Below are 16,694 nucleotides of genomic sequence, written 5' to 3' on the forward strand. Positions count from 1 at the left end.
TGGACGGGAAGAAGAAAGGATGGTAGAGGGAGCGAGGTGCACCGCCTAGACTCACCGGCGTAAGTGCTCTTGAAGCTTTCGTGGAGCTTGAAGGTGAAGGGAATGTGGACCTTCATCATCTCCATCTGCGGTATGCGCGGCGAATGTGTCATTACGCTTCCACTCCCTCCGAACATCAATTCGTCGCCGTGAATACGAAGCACGATCATGTTCCTGCAACAAAGGAATTGTATTTCTCATTATAAAGGCCCGCTGGCTGCTTTCCCACACACTGCTGTCAAGCTTAATGCTAAAGAGTCGAGACGAAGGCCGAAGACTATTAGCGGCTTCTGAAATATTAATCGCCCGATGATTAAGCGTTCCTAAGATTTCTGTGGCAAGAATCAGAGCACCCAGCGTGCAGGCATGCAACGCGTCTAAGCAGGCGAGGACGGTCAGCCGGGCCTGGAGAAATAACAGTACAGTATTTCTGTCATTTTAAACTCGGTATCGGGGCACGTATATACACCGTGTAACCGGTTCGGGATTCACACGTAGTCGAGAGACTTCCGTCCCGTAACATTTCTCGCTCGCCTTTCGACGTCCCTTCACGCCTCTTCCCAGGCGATAGGAAACAGAAAAAAAACGAAAGCAATAAAAACACTCGCCCGGAACGCCGTACATTCGGGGTACTCGATTTCTACGCGGAATTCCTTTATTTGTTTGTCTTCGATAGCCTCGCGTTGCGAAAGAAGCTCGTACCGGGTGAAACCGGCGATTTCAAAAATACTTCTATATAGGTACGGCTCCTCCACATTGCTCAAATGGGTTTCGCAAGCTAATGCCGTTCTGCAGATATGCGCCTATTTTTCTTCGACGTCCATGCAACCCGACGGCCACTTAAGAGGTAATATTCTCGTTGCACAATGGAGCCCCCGTTTTCTCACACGATTTTCTCAGCTGGCATACAGCTATATCACCGTCCAACGACCCTCTGTAAACTTAGGTGCACTTCGCGGCAAGGCTTCTATAAATATTCTTTCGTTCTCGCGAAAGCAATGCCGCGGGGACCGTTTAACCTAGTAGCGCCGCGTGGACGTTCCTTAAGTAACGAGCGACGTTTATTGGATGAAATATGGCGGCGGAGCCGTGGAAGTAACGCGGACGCGACACCGTGACAGAGGGGACTGGGGAAACTGGTGAAAGAAGAAGGGTCGTTTATCACGTTCGAGAGAGCCGTCCGACGCTGCGTTAATCATCGTCCCGAATGAATTAAAGTGCGAACGACCGCCGCGCATCGTTCGACTGCCAATAACCCCGTGGCCGTGAGCCTCGTCCGCGCGTAAAATCGCGGCGTCGCGAATTATTCGCCGGGCCAGGAATAGGAGTAAAAGCAGCGACGTTGGCAGACAATGAACCTTTCGCGTACACGGGTCGGACGGGTGCTGAGCCTTCCCTCGACTGTGGTCATCAGACGCTACCACAGACTTTAGCCGGCGGCGATCTTAAGCATTGAGCTTCGAGAGGCCCATCTCTAGAGCATGCCCCACAAGTGGGACATAAACTTGCATAGTTTTCAGCCTTTCGGGCGCTGGCTTTCTCTTTTTCGAGAATAAGTGTGTTAACTGTTTATAGAAAACGCAGCTTGACAGGTCGGGTCGATGAGTGGTTCGTTTGTGGCATTGCGAGGGGGGATATTGGTACGAGAAAGATCGATGGATTACGTTATTATTTTTTTATTTTTTCCCTTTCTCTATTTCTTTATTTTTTCCTTTATTTCTTTTTATTTTCCTTTATTTCTTTATTTTTTCTTTTATTTATTTTTATTTTCCTTTATTTCTTTTTTTCCTTTATTGCTCTATTTCTTTATTTTTTTCTATTTTCTCTATTTCCTTTTTTCCCCATTATTTCTCTATTTCTTTATTTCTTCCTTTATTTCTTTATTTTATCTGTTATTTCTTTTTATTTTCCTTTATTTCTTTTTTTCCGTTATTGCTCTATTTCTTTATTTTTTTCATATTTTCTCTATTTCTTTTTTTCCCCATTATTTCTCTATTTCTTTATTTCTTCCTTCATTTCTTTATTTTATCTGTTATTTCTTTTTATTTTTCTCTATTTCTTTTTTCCCCATTATTTCTCTATTTCTTTATTTCTTCCTTTATTTCTGTATTTTATCTGTTATTTCTTTTTATTTTCCTTTATTTCTTTTTTTCTGTTATTGCTCTATTTCTTTATTTTTTTCATATTTTCTCTATTTCTTTTTTTCCCCATTATTTCTCTATTTCTTTATTTCTTCCTTTATTTCTTTATTTTATCTGTTATTTCTTTTTATTTTCCTTTATTTTTTTTTTCTGTTATTGCTCTATTTCTTTATTTTTTTCATATTTTCTCTATTTCTTTTTTCCCCCATTATTTCTCTATTTCTTTATTTCTTCCTTTATTTCTATATTTTTTCCTTTATTTCTTAATTTTTTCTATATTTTTCCTTTATTTCTTTATTTTTTCCTTTATTTCTTCATTTCTTCATTTCCCTATTTCTCTATTTGTTTAGTTCCATATTTCTCTATTTCCCTACTTCCCAATTTTGCTATCTCTCTGTTTCTTTATTCCTTTGGCTCCTTATTTCTCTATGTCCCTATTTTTTTCTTCTTTATTTCTCTATTTCTTTATATCTCTATTTCTTTATTACTTCAACTCGGCTCACCACAAGATTAAATCCTGAGCGCGCCATTAAGAAATGCGGGCTAGGAAGAATACGATACTGTTTTCGAAATCGCGAGTGAAATTACGAATCCTTCGAATTTAATTCCTGCGAAAAATGAAACTCTGCATTACGATTTTCCCAGCCCAAATTTGTACTTATCTAACGACTAATTAACCCCTGTAAACCCTCAGTGCGTAGTGTCAATTGAAAGTTTAGCGTATCTCAGAGACGTTCGGAGTACAAAGGGCTGATCCCTTTATCTATAGCAGCGTTTGGACTCGCATTTCCATTGGGTGTGCGAAAAGAGCAGAATAAGTCGAATCGTTTCACGGATTCGCGAGCAGAGTGGAGCATAGCGCAGGGTCTCTTGATCTTATTCAATTGGAGGCAATTGCCTCGTCGTGTTGACGGTAACAGGGTCTCCCACTAACAATGTCCGCGGAACGGGGCTCGGCTAAATCCAGACAGGAAAACGATAGAAGGGAGGAAAGATTACAGGCGTCTGCTGTTTCGCTGATAAACAGCGGCGCGTTATCGGCACGCGGTCGTAGTGCCTGCGAGTTTGATCAGCGATAAAGAGAATTAAGGAAAGGAAAACTGCACCGTGGAAAACGCGAGTCGAGGCGCGCGTCGCAACCATTCCACGCCCAGTTAGTTAATGTCTCGCTGAATTATCTTGCATCGATAAATGCGCATTGGTCGCACGCAGGGCAGAGTCAGCGGCCCGCAATGATGCTTTAACGACACCGCGTGACTTAGACACTGGCATAGATTCTGCATGACAGAACTGCAATTCTTATTGTTAGCGTAGTCGTAGAATATCGTACGAAGCTTCCTTTGGAGCCGTCCTTAAATTACGCGGGGGTAATTTTGGCGATTTCTTACCCCCTCCCTTCCCCAGCATAAGAATTCGCGCTCCCCTTCCTTACGTAATAATTTTTACACTGCATTTCTTCAGTGATTAAAATTCTTTTAACGGTTTATATACTTCGTTCAACTCAGCTTCGGGAAATCTAAACTAAAATTACTTTTCTCGGACATTAATGGTAGAATTTGTGTTTATTGAAAATTAGGTTAGCCCTCCCCCCCGAAAGCTTTACGTTATTTAAGGACAATCTTCGTGTATACCTATTTCTACCACAGCGGGTCAAATATGACCCGTCTTCAAAAAGTCACATATTTTACGATGTACGTATAGCAAAAAATACACAATTCAGTACAATTTGGTGTGCGAATTAAACAATTTTGTCCAAACAACTATTGTAATTCATTTGTTCGATTAAAAAAAATGCATAAGCATAAGAGAACATTTCCATTTATTTCTGAATTTCGAAATAAACAATATGGAAGCTTTATTTAAGTTGAGCGCATATTCTGCAAATTATTGGGTCCTGGATGGCACGTTTGTGACCCGCATATTTTTTGCATTTGAAACAGATTTTATTAAAAAATCATTCCACGGGTGAAGTGACCCGTCGCGGTAGGTAGGTCAAGTTGCATATATTTCTCGGTGGAAAGAAACAGGGGAGAAATAAAAATTGAACAGCACATTGGATGTAAATTACAATGAAAGTCGTAAAGTCAAATGGCGGTGCGATAACGTTGCACGTAAGAAATTCCGGCAGAAAGTTTAAAAAGGGTCGTTTGAGGCGTCGCGGCGGGATTAGCGTTGAGTTGGACGGCGCGAAAAGGTCGAGGGAAGTATCGGTGAATGGGTATTGCAAGATAGTAGGTTTGATCGAGCGACTCGTCGGCTAGGCGTTGCGCAATTTCCACGGGGCTACATCTCGTCTGGGAAAAGGCGAAGAACCGGCAAAAGCGGCGAGTCATCGATGTCGCAATCTAATAGCAGGGCTGGCAGAAAATACCGTCTGAAATTGGGATAAGGCGTTGCACAATCCCCGGCATGGAAGCGCACGGGAGTCCTGCAACGACTGGGAGCGAACCAAGACGGTGGGGTTCGAGTGATTTGAATGCCGCGGGGACTGGCGACGTGGTCGAGCGATAAATGTCCAAAGATACGTATATACCGCCAGCAGGGACCGAGGTAAACGGCACCGCGAGAGAAAACCACCTTGCGGTAGATAATGATCGAACTCGTCAATTTCTTCCCTCCCTCGGACGGGCGAGTGTATCGCCAGGCTTCGAAGTGGGACTCATGTCCCTACCTCGACGACCTTGGCGACTTTTCTTTCATCGCGAATCTCGGGGTAACATGTTTAAAGAAGAACCTGGACCCCTAGAACTCCCGGGACTTCTCGCGTTGTTTTATTCTCCCCGCCTTTGCAAAAATGAATTATATAACAGGCCCGACTTAAATTGACCCACTGAACTACTTCCTGGGCTATTAAATATGTAAGGACTCGACGGCCAAGCCGAATCCATCTTTTTGGTCGCAGAAAGCCCAAGGTCACGTTTATTTTTCGCTCGAGTTCTTTTTTATATGAATTTCGATTGAGATGAAAGAAGCTGCACTTTGAACGGGTATTTGTGGAAGTGAGCGGGATAAAGACAGTGTCGACAGTGCACATCGCCACAGGAATATCATAGGACCCGTGTTCCAGTTGATAATGGCCACTTTATGGCCACTGTTTATGGTAAAATGAACGCGACAAACGGCCATTCGGTCGCCTTGAGACGCGCAATAAAGCCCAACGAAAATACACGATTCCAGCGAAAGAAACTTGGGGCGACCTTGAAGCCTCCGCAAACCGCTGATCTTGAACCAAAAATTTCTCCGCGCTCCTCCTTGGAAATTGAACAGAATTTACCGCGTCTCCGATAACCTCAACGAAAGAGGGGGGAAAAAATCAGGCGCACATGCTTGAACCGGACCTACCTTTCGAAGGGGAGAAAAAAGGCTGGAGAAAGAGTCGAAGCAAGTGGGTATCGCGCGTTGTGTAATCGGCGGAACATTATGCAATTGAGGAATTGGAATAACGACGCGCGCGGTTGGTTACTTTTCTATGCGCCGCTAATCTTCTGCATAAATATTGTTACTGACTCGCGAAGTATTTCGCGGTGCATTAAATCACGCTGGGAGGGCGAGGAGGCCGCAAGATTTGCAGAGGGACGCGAGACTTTTATGTGCCTATCGAAGCACTGACCATCCCAACGGGCTGGACACGTTTGCCTTTCAATTCGCACAGGCCGATTGATAATACCGTTGCGCGAAGATAGCGCGCGCGTCGAATGCAACGAAGCCTCGCTAAGAGTGCGTCGACCCATTTCGAGAGGCTAGAAGCCCGGCGTGTGTGTTCAGCGCGTTTGAACCTTTAACGGGCCATGTTCTTGGGAACGAGAGAGGAGCAGGTATACGGAGTGGGTCGTTAACCCCCTTAACACGGCCACGGCACTCTCAGCCCCCTTGCAAGAGCCAAAGCAAAGCAACTTTTGAGTCACCGCCGCCCGACCCGTATGTGGGTCATGTGAAATTTTTTTTTTTTAGTCACGATTAAGTTATATATATACGAGGCGGAGTCATTTTCGCGCGTGTCCGTGACCCGTAAATGGGTCATGGCGAGGTTGGAAGTGTACATCCCTGACCCACAATTCTGGCCCACCAAATATATCTGATAAGAGTCAATTATGCGACGCTAACATTTCTTATTACTTTCTAAAGTAATTAATTTCAATGCTTTCGACGCGTTGAAAAGTTAATGGAATATAGGAATTATCACATAGACGTCCGCGAGTTTTTCTAACACAAGTAATATTTCTTCCAAGCGGTGGTGGAATAAGTTTTAAATGCATATTAAGGGGAGGTTCTCGTCTAGAGCCCCAAAAAATAGGTGATATTTAGGAATTAATTAAAGGAAAACTACTATATATAATTTAATGGGACTTGTTGCATTGTATTAAGGATGTCTTATGTTATAGAAATATATTTTTTGTTTTATAATTAATCAGTGCAAACAGCCCTGGGGAGTCGTTAAAGTTAAGGCGTCAAAAAATTGATCCAAATCGGTGGGACCTGTATCTCTAAAAGTTATTATCCGATTCGACTGAAACCTTTTTTATTTTGAAGATTATTCTTTTTTTCTAGGGGGGGGGGGCTAAAAAAATTACAAAAATTACATTTTTTTTAGAAAATAACGACACTTCACGTTTGAAATCACTTTTCCCTGTATTTTTCGTCCTTTCAACGCCTTTAAAAATTATAAATTTTCAACTTTTTGTAATTTTTTTAGCCCCCCCCCCCTAGCCAGAAGTATATTCTTCAAAATAAAAAAGGTTTCAGTCGAATCGGATAATAACTTTTAGAGATACAGGTCCCACCGATTTGGATCAATTTTTTGACGCCTTAACTTTAACGACTCCCCAGGGCTGTTTGCACTGATTAATTATAAAACAAAAAATATATTTCTATAACATAAGACATCCTTAATAGAATGCAACAAGTCCCATTAAATTATATATAGTAGTTTTTCCTTTAATTAATTCCTAAATATCACCTATTTTTTGGGGCTCTAGACCAGAACCTCCCCCTTAAGCTTCGCGAACATTAGCGCGCAGCGGAGAAAATAATAATCAGCCAAAGAGGATTAGAACTGGAGCCGCGCGATTACGAGCCACCGGTCGCAGCCACTGAGCCAGCGAGCGTAACGCAGAAAAGCCGTTCGATCGAGAGTAGATAACTGTATATCGAAGAGATCAACTCCGCGAAACGTGATCTCTATCGCGAGACTGCGAAAGGCTGTCTGATCTATTGTGATTTCGTTGAAACCGCGGCGTTCGACACCCGGGGAACGTCAGGGCCGCGCGCGAAGCGGAACGGAGAACAGAGGTGGCCATAAATACCTGATGATGAACAAGAAGACCCCGCAGAAGCATATCGAGACGGCGAGTACGAAGAAAATGTTCGACAGCTCCGCCACGGACACTAACATCGCCGTCATCGTATCGTCGCAGCGGCTTTCCTCTCACAGCACGACGCACACGCGCAACGACACCACCGCCTCCCGAATTAACCTCACTTTCAGCAGCGCGCTGTCAAAAGTCGCCGGCCGTGTTATCGCCCCCAAGCGCCGCGCACAACGTCCCGTCGAGCGAGGCTCGGTGATCAGCGACGCGGTGGCAACGATGGTACCGACTGTCAAAGCCACATCGCGTGCACGAATTCCCGTGGCGCGATTACTACGTCGCCGCCCTAACCTCATCGACCGACACAGCACAACGGCCTCGGCGGCTGCTTCCTACTTGTACGCGACAGAGCGGGCGGGCGGACCTGCGAGAGATCGCTCGCTTCGTGTCCCCGGAATCCGCTTCGCAGAGGCGGTCCCGCGTTCACAGAGCGTCGCGGATGTTTTCGTCGGAATGACGCGCACTCGGCTTCACGCGACCCTCATATCGTAGCGCAGAATCGCCAACGGACCTGCCGATGCCCGTGACACAGGTAGGCTGTTTAAAGATCGACACCGGCGGGGGGGAGGGGAGGGGGGACAATGCACGGCGACGTCACGATCGATCGATTATCGAAGGGAGCCGCTGGTTAACGCGAGCTCTCGGAAGGCTCGCGATAAAGGACGTTCAGGTATAATCGCGTGCAGTCGTGCACGGTGGAGCGAGGGGGGTGTGGGGGGGGGGACCAGCGCGTAAACACCATCCGACGCGCGTTAGCTGTGACTTGAGACTGGCCGCGGTGCCCGCGGTGGGGGCGACTTATACGCCGCTGTACTTCGCGACTCTTTGCTGCCACGGTACTGTGCGCGCGCGCTTCGGCGCATCGACCAATACGGGCGCGGATAACGTAATCCCGATTAGCCACGGGAAAACGCGGACAGAATTTGATTTTTAAATTGAAACAAATCGTCCGGGCGCGCTCGCGGAAACGATCTGTCTCTGTATTATGCCCGCTTAGCGAATCACACCATTAGTCACCGCGCGATCATTAATTTCCTGTTCCCCGGCAATTTGGCATTTAAAGTCCACTGGACGCCTTACATGGAACAACGGCGATAAGGCAGACGGCTAACGTATTCCAGTTTTTCATGATTATAATTATTTGATCGACCGGATAGAAAAATAAAAAGCACAGCAACTTCAGGTTGCAAGAAATTCATTAAATAGGTGGCAATTTTTTGCAGTCTCCTTTGATAGATTTTCTGTGGAGAAGATGACAGGCAACTTCGATCAACATATTCCGCTCGCGTGATTTACCGTCGGGTGTTTAAAATTCGAAGGCAAGAATCGATGTACATCTCGATTTCACTGCTCGCCGAGTGTTTTTAGCGTGAATACGAGATAATTTGAATTTAACAGGCTACAGATTTCATGTAAGCGCGGTGTGTATCGGCTCTGGTGGAAACCTAAATTGAGCTTAATTCTTTTTGAAACGCACCAAGAATAGTTTCCAAGGATACCGGTGCAAGCAGCCGGAACAGCTGATTTAACCTCGACTGGCGACATCTAGTCAATTGCTGTTTCACGTGGCGAGCGGCACGCACCACGCACGCTTATGCTTTTCGTGCATTAATCGAATGTTGATCGAAGGATACCTGAAAATCGTTCTCTGCCAGCTCGTTGCATCTTCGTCGTTGCCAGAAGTAACGTCGCAGAATCCAAAACCGGCCATGTCGAAGTTAGTCGGCGTGGACTTCGAGGTTCATGGAATAGTGCAGGGTAAGTGACCATCTCGACGCGGTGCAACCGCAACGGGGCTAATCGCGGGTTCTGTTCCTTCCAGGTGTTTTCTTTAGAAAGGTAAGTAACGTTCCCGGGTAATGAATCTTCCGTAAGTATCGTAAAACACGGAGAAATAAACCATCGAGTCTGCGGTCAATTTGGTACAGAAGCGACATCTGGCGGGCGTGAATGTTACTGCGCAGTTACCGGTGCATTCCGACATTTGCGGCACTTGAATTAACTATCTTTTGAAATATAAATTGTCTCTCTAGTCGGTAAAATAGATGCCTATTAAAGGCGCGAGATAATCTATGAATGTTATATGAATATGTATAAAGAATCTTGCAATTATTTAATGTTTCTGTGACTAATACAGTATACTCAGAAGCGTGGCAAAGAACTAGATTTAAAAGGATGGTGCATGAACACCGATAACGGCACAGTTGTCGGGCGCCTGGAGGGTGACAAAGATAAGGTGGAGGAAATGTAAGTTTACCAAAAATCAACAAGATTAAGCGAGCAGGTGTACCGACCACGGGTGCTCGACTTTCAACCTACTTTTGTTGCAGGAAGCACTGGCTCCGGTATACCGGAAGTCCCCAGTCAGCCATAGACAAGGCGGAGTTTCGAAACGAGAAGGAGATATCTAATACTACGTTCTCCAACTTTGATATAAAGAAATGAATGTTCATTTAAGTTACACGCTATAATATTTAACTTATCATTCGTAGCCTTACGATTCATCCAAAATTACAGTAAACCTTCCAATGTTGCGTTGTAATAAAATGCCTCGTGCAACAAAAAGACACGCTGAACCGAGGTATCCATTCGCGGTATTCGATTCACCGTGGCATTTCTGCCAGGAGAAAAACTCCGAGATCCCGTTACCCTATTATATCGAAGAACCTCTGCGTAGAATGCAGTCTCCGTAAATGTCAGACGATTCGATCTGCGTCTCCGCGAATACCGAGCCTGACACGAGGACTTCCACTGTGCGACTGTATGAAGATATAAACAGCTGGGAATCTGACAGAACACAACCCGATGGACACTGTAAAATAAAATCTAGGGAAACTTGACAAGTGAAGCACTACCTAAGCGCTTAACCACTAACATTAAGAAATTTACAAAAAGTGGAGCCGACCAGTTTGGCTTCTGAAATTCTCGTCTCTTCCTACCGCCTCTAGGTCATTCCTAGAACTCTAAGCGTGCCCCACACCTGTACCCAATCCCCAACCACTCAAAATTGGACACGCGTCTGCAGAGTTCAGTAACCAATAGCTCTGTTTTAACTTACAAGAATTGCGGAATGCCACAAGCTACCCAGAGAAACGTCAACGACAATTTCCCCGTTCCTTTCTGCGGCACCGTGACAAGCGTAACGCGGCCAGGTTTGAACAGCAGACGTTACGCGCTCCGCGCGGCTCCTATCCGCTCGAGCTTCATTAGTTGTTGGCCGCGCACCGCCGTGCACGCTTCAAAACTTTCGCTTGGCCGTTCGTTGCTCGTAGGCGCAGTGTCGCGACGCCGTGCATCGGCGCACCGTCTGCCTGGCGACTTGATTAACTTCTGATGCGGCGATGAATCACACATCTGCACCGACATAGCGCAGTAAAAAGGGTGACGTCTGTTCGAGAGTAAAAAAATCTTGGGAATTTGGGGAGAGACGAAGTTTCTGCGCTGAGCCGATCGATCGGGGCGATGCGGGCTCCTCGATCCCAAGGCTGAGGATCCAAACGAGTAGGAGAGTGATCGTTGGAAGGCTCGTGGGTGATGAGGTGACACTGTCAACAGCGAAAGAATGCCATCCAGCAGCATGAGGTGCTTCAAGAGCTTCTTCCAGCACACTTGGCACCCACAACAGGTGAGCACGAGTGCGCCACCGACGTTAACATCTGTCCCACTCGATCCCAGAGTGGAATCTTCTAAAAGAAGATAATCATTCATCGAGTGTCCTTAAAACGTAAATTAACTGAACGTAACTCTTACGATCCCTTTTTATAAAATACAATTAATCTCTCCTACGTTATCCGACTAGCATAATCTACTGTTCTACTGGAATACATTACTGTTAACTCAATTTGGCAAACAATATCGGTTAGCCCGTTTTTGTTCTCGATTCCTCAATTAAGCTTTGCAAACTCGTTCTCGGCACGCACAGCTCATTGCATGTTCACCAGCACTGGCTCCCCAAGTTCCTCGCCGACCGTATGGCAGTTTCTTCGCGTCGTTTTTCACCGCCGCGACCTTGCATACGCGTCGCGGTAATCGCGGATGCGGCAGAGATAATCGCGTGCCTCGTTTCACCTGTTCCTTACAAGGAAACGATGCAATTACCAGTTGCAGAAATGTTTTTCTCCATCGAGTCTTTAAGCAGTTTTTCCCCTACGTCTTAGTCCGCCGTGTCTCGCGCCGCATGTATATTAATTAACCGCAAAAACATCGTTGCATTAAGCATCGGGCGGCGTTCGATGCCCGAAGGAGCTTCGAAGAGGCAACAACTTTCGTTCCACGTCACGTTCGACGTCCCGATACTTTCACCTTTCCAGCACGGCCCTAATCAGTCGCGGGGGTTCCTTGAACCCTATCCACCCAGTGGAATCGGTTAAGCTTCGATTCTATTAGCTGCGATTGTACCAGGCTCGCATTTCGTCGCGTGAAAGATGGAAAGTTCCGCTCGTGCTTCACTTCAGACATTAACAAATACTACGCAGGCTGCGCAAACATAGTCGACGAGCTTCAACTGGTTCGCATCAAGCGTCGTGTTCTCCCCTGCGGGGGTTAAATTTCGATGTGATCGATCGCGACAGGCATTCCCGTCCACGGTCCGCTGCAGCTCTCCATCCGATCGCCACTCCTGGAAATAGACCTGCAGCTCTACCTGGAAAACATGAGCCTCACCAGGTTACGCAAGGTACCCTAGCGATCATTATACCCGCGTTACAGCCGGTGCGTTCTACGGACCTGTTGCGCCGCGGCTCACGTAACAGGCCCCTGTGTTCCCCACGATTCGACGCACCGTTTGTTTCCCATTTAATTCCAAGCAGATCGTAAAGGAACTTAGGTGCCTCGAGCTGATGAACAGGTTTCGGTTGAAGGAGACGGGGTAGGACCTCTACGAACTCATCGCTCTGTTAACGGCATTGTCTCAACGCCACCGTTCCCCTTTGCTCGCGCTGCACAAGTAGCCGAGCATTATGAATGGATTAATCAAACGGGAGCGTCAATCCTCCTCCTAGCGATCCACGAGATTGGAGCGTTCGCACGGGAGCCGCTCGATAACGAAAGATCAGGGGTCGGGGCTGATAAGGTCTGATTATGGGCCTCGCTCCGGCTAACTGGTCAGTTCCTACGGTGTCCTGCGCGGGCGAACAACTACCTTCCCTCGCGTTTGCTCTCCAACTGGGAATCCGCTGGTTTATCGACCTTAATCGAACGAATGCTCGCTGATAGCATGATAAAACCCGGGGACCCAACGTCCTCGTGGTACGTGGACCTGGCGCAGAGGCTCGCGTGATACCTAGAAGCATGAAGAACGAGGGGAATCGTCACACCAGGAATTATGGATACGCGTTTAATAACGTGAGTTGGATTTCACCGCGGAAAGGGGAATTAATATTCAAGGTTTAATGTTCCATGCCCATTTCGACGGTGTCTGAGTAGGATACTTGGCCACCCCGGCGATCTGTAACGCGGGAATTATCCACTCGGTGGAATTGAGCGATGAAATCGAGCAGAGTTCACGGATCGTTGACCCGATCGACGAACGCGACCTTAAGACCTGGAGGAGGCTGCTTAGGAAGACCTAGATTCTCTGATCGTTCCTCTCTGTTTCGTCAGCTGGTCGATGGAATTATAGAATCAGGCGAAAGTTCCTCGGGAACCGTTGTTCGCGGTGTTACAGAGCAAGGCTCAACGCTTGGATGATTCGATTCTGAGAGACCGATTGCTTTTTGCGGGACGATGGAAGGGAAAGTGTCGGAGATATTTTGAAGCGAAGTTGGCTGAACCGTGCAGTCGAAATAATCGTAGATAAGCAGGAAAGGGGAGGCACCTACACCAGTGGCGGATTTAAGAAGAAAGGCCCAAGTGGCGACGTTCCGAGGCCCCATTTTATCGGGAGTTTACTAAAAGCGAGCTAAGTGTAGTGGGACAGAAAGGATATATTGTTTGGATAAAATCATAATTGTTTTGCGAAGATCGGCCGCCCGCTAAATCCGCCACTGACCTACGCAATAATTGCAGCGATTGGGTTTCAAAATTTCAGTATTCTTTACCGCCAGTCTCTGGATTCTAATGACTCGATCTGTTACGCAGATGGTGATAGTGCCATCCCCAGGATCTATATGGGACTACCCGTACTTGAACCAGGTCAGCAGCATGATGTGCTTGGTTTACGGGACGAGACCTGACCCCCAGCCAGACTTTTTCCCTCCCAAGACTCGGATTCCAGAGCCCCACGTAATTATCCCTCCCAGCTAAGCCTTTCACCTCTGAGATTTCAGTGCGTCTACCCGCGTCCTTCGATAGATTTACGCCGACAAATATCGATAGCCGCTATCTGAAACTCCTTCTCTACATGTCCAAGCATTCCAACGAAATAATGCAACCCACTTTTCCGTCGCCGCTTGAAAAATAAGCGGCTCTCCTTCCATTCCCTCTCTTCCGGGCCGAAAATCATTTCCAGCCTCGAATGTACGGTCGCGAATGATTGCGAAACGATGGGTCGTTTGGAGTAGTTGCATAAGCGTACTGGATGCGTTTAGAGTGCACGATCGCAGAGGGTTTCTTTGGTATTCTAGTCGCGACAGGTGTCTGTGCTCTTGTTCTCTTATTTTTCGGCGAAGGTGGAGCCCGGTTGGGGATCACACTCCTCCGCGTGATCCTCGCGGAGAGCGTCGAAGGTGAAAATATTTTAGAGATTCCCATTTCAACGGGGATTGGTAAATAGGAAGTTGTGGTCGAGGGAACTAGTATAACCTGATTCTGCTGCCCGGACTTGAAACCACATTCGACGGATAGATTTCGCTTGGATCGAGGAAGGGAAGGACACTGCTTCTTCCTTTTCGAAGAATAACAATTAGATATCGCAAAGTGGGGGGAACATTGGCGTATTCTGGAAGCTTTTGCTATATGATATCAAAATTAACATTCTTGCGTTCGCTTTAAGGCGGGACCCCACCCTGAAGCCACTAACGAAAAGCAATGTTGGGAATTTTTTTGTTCGTATAAATAAAAATGTGGGGCTTCGATTTTTTATATAATTTTAAAACAATCTTTTTTTCGCTTGAAATTTTTTTTTTAATGAAAAATTGTACGAAATGGCGGTGAAGAAAATCATTTCCCGGAGCACTGCAAAAAAACTGGCCCACACTCCCGGGAATGACTGGATGCTGATTACAACGGAATTTTTGTTTGCTGCCCAAATTCACTCGAAGGGGGTGAAATTAACCCCCGAAAATTCGGCTGTTTTCCGATTTTCTGTTATAACTCGCGAAATGTAAGAAATGGAAAAAAAAGTTTCCAAATTGGAAAATAACCGGATTTTCAGAGGTCAATTACACCCCGTTAGAGTGAATTTGGGCAGCAAACGAAAATTGCGTTGTAATCAGGGGGAAATTCCCTACATATTCACGAAGTTTCAGAATTTTTTGAATTTCCGGGTTCGCGATGTTCCCTTGTGAGATGGAAATACAAAAAAAGATATATAAACAGGAATATATTGTCTTTGACCTAGCGTAAGATTTTCGCAGAATTCAAATTATTTTGGAAATTATAGCAGTTTGAAGAATTGACTTTAATTTTTTACGTACAAATTTGCGCTGTAATGCTTGCAAAAAATCCTACGCTAGGTCAAAGATAATGTATTCCAGTTTATATATCTTTTTTTGTATCTCCTTTTCAGATGATCCAGTCATTCCCGGGAGTGTGGGCCAGTTTCTTTGCAGTGCTCCGGGAAGTCATTTCGTTCACCGCCATTTTGTACAATTTTTCATAAAGAAAAACAAATTCACGCGAAACAAAGATTGCTTTAACGCTATATAAAAAATCGAAGCCCTATATTTTTATTTATACGAACAAAAAATTCCTAACTTGGTCTTTTGTTAGTGGCTTCATTGTGGGGTCCCCCCTTAACTAGATATCGCAACATTGCATCCTTTGAAAATACATAAAATCTTTCCCCTTTTTCTTCTTTAATGCGTGTCAAGTATCTGCCAATGTTTCCCCAGTTTACAGTAGTAATTCGGCGACCAATCTCCCAAGCAGCCAACCAATCGATCTTAAATAACAATTCTTTCTCGAGAAGCTTCTTCCAACACTCGTCCCATCCACCGTTCGTGGCATCTGTTCAAACATTAATTGCAGACCTTGAAGCCGCTAACGAGCGGAGAATCGACACCGATAACGTGCGTTTATCGTTTCTGCGTTGGAATTTGGAGTGTCTGCGCGTGTCGATCGACCAGTTTCATTGCGCGCTTGCTTTTCAGATGGAGAGCCCGTCGCGGTTCGAGCTGACGAAGACGGAGTCGCCGAACGGCGAGGAGACAGAGCTGGGCGAGGTGAAGTCGACGATGCCGTCGAGCAGCGTCGCGGCGGCGTCGCAGGTCCAGCCGGGTAGCATCCCCTGCAGGAACGGCGGCTGCAAGAGCTGGACCAGTCGCGGGGAGCCGCGACTGGAGAGCCCCTGGCACGTCCTCAAGACCATCTTCCTGGTCTCCGTGATCGTGGCGCTGGTCCTCTGGGTGATCGTCTACACGTTCCTCGCCCAATATCGAATCTTGTGAGCCCCGACGTCCGACCACAGCTGGAGGCGTCCGCTTTCTTCCACTCGGAAGGAGAAATTCTCCGTCGCTTTCCTCTCCGCCTCTGTTCTAAGCGCTGAAGCCGCGCGGTACCAGCGAGGACAGAGGGCTTCTTCGAGTGAAAAGTGGACGATCCGCGCTGGAAGTGACCTGATTGAGAGAAGAGTGCTCGAGTGGAATTTGCAAACTGTGCATGGCGATTTTAACGTAGATCTGGGACGTTGTTTTGTGTCGGAGTGGAGTCCTTGAGCGTCAGGCGAGATCGAAAGCTATGTTGTCTGATGGATCACGGATGTTTGCGTGGAAGATTCGTGAGAGATATGAGGGACTGTTGTGGGAGTTGCGCGATGCGCTTCGCGGAGCCTGTTCGCTCAATTATTCTCACCTATAGAAGTCTTTGCCCTTCGGTGCTAGGTGCGAAGAGCGTGGGACTTTTGTAAAAGCGAAGATCTCCTGGATCACGACTGTATTGTAACGATACTGTAAATATATTTATATATACCATACACGGGGCGAGAATTTTTTATCGTACAGGAGGAAAGTAGTTTTGTTCGGAGGATCCTTGACATTGTTTGAAGCTGGGT

General features: G+C 46.3%; 3 protein-coding genes across 7 annotated transcripts in view; 2 read left to right on the forward strand and 1 right to left on the reverse strand.

Annotated features, from left to right (window-relative positions):
• Positions 1 to 16,694, reverse strand: part of LOC143377468 (cell growth regulator with RING finger domain protein 1) — a 47,990-nt gene that overhangs the window by 22,971 nt on the left and 8,325 nt on the right. The window contains exons 1-2 of one of the 2 annotated variants that reach the window (XM_076828716.1): positions 7,484 to 8,328; positions 56 to 213 (exon numbers count right to left, since the gene is read on the reverse strand). In XM_076828716.1, coding sequence (XP_076684831.1) covers positions 56 to 213; positions 7,484 to 7,581 — 256 coding nt within the window. In that variant the 5' untranslated portion in view covers positions 7,582 to 8,328. Of the gene's footprint in view, positions 1 to 55; positions 214 to 7,483; positions 8,329 to 16,694 lie in introns of those variants that run through there. The other variant, XM_076828717.1, reaches the window with a different exon arrangement.
• Positions 9,074 to 10,113, forward strand: LOC143377479 (acylphosphatase-1). The gene is made up of 4 exons (XM_076828735.1): positions 9,074 to 9,304; positions 9,369 to 9,385; positions 9,684 to 9,793; positions 9,877 to 10,113. Exons 1-4 carry the CDS (start codon positions 9,163 to 9,165, stop codon positions 9,989 to 9,991), a joined length of 384 nt encoding a protein of 127 aa, XP_076684850.1. The 5' UTR covers positions 9,074 to 9,162; the 3' UTR covers positions 9,992 to 10,113.
• LOC143377478 (uncharacterized) lies at positions 10,635 to 16,616 on the forward strand. Of its 4 annotated transcripts, none has more exons than XM_076828731.1 (3): positions 10,635 to 11,171; positions 13,625 to 13,678; positions 15,796 to 16,616. In XM_076828731.1, the coding sequence occupies exons 1-3, from the start codon at positions 11,109 to 11,111 to the stop codon at positions 16,090 to 16,092; spliced, it is 414 nt and encodes a 137-aa protein (XP_076684846.1). In that variant the 5' UTR covers positions 10,635 to 11,108; the 3' UTR covers positions 16,093 to 16,616. The 4 variants fall into 4 exon arrangements, with proteins under 4 accessions (XP_076684846.1, XP_076684848.1, XP_076684847.1 ...); XM_076828732.1 differs by lacking the exon at positions 10,635 to 11,171 and adding an exon at positions 12,335 to 12,889; XM_076828733.1 differs by lacking the exon at positions 13,625 to 13,678 and having other exon boundaries at positions 10,668 to 11,171.

This window comes from Andrena cerasifolii, chromosome 16, assembly GCF_050908995.1.
Source record: "Andrena cerasifolii isolate SP2316 chromosome 16, iyAndCera1_principal, whole genome shotgun sequence".
Lineage (NCBI taxonomy): Eukaryota > Metazoa > Arthropoda > Insecta > Hymenoptera > Andrenidae > Andrena > Andrena cerasifolii.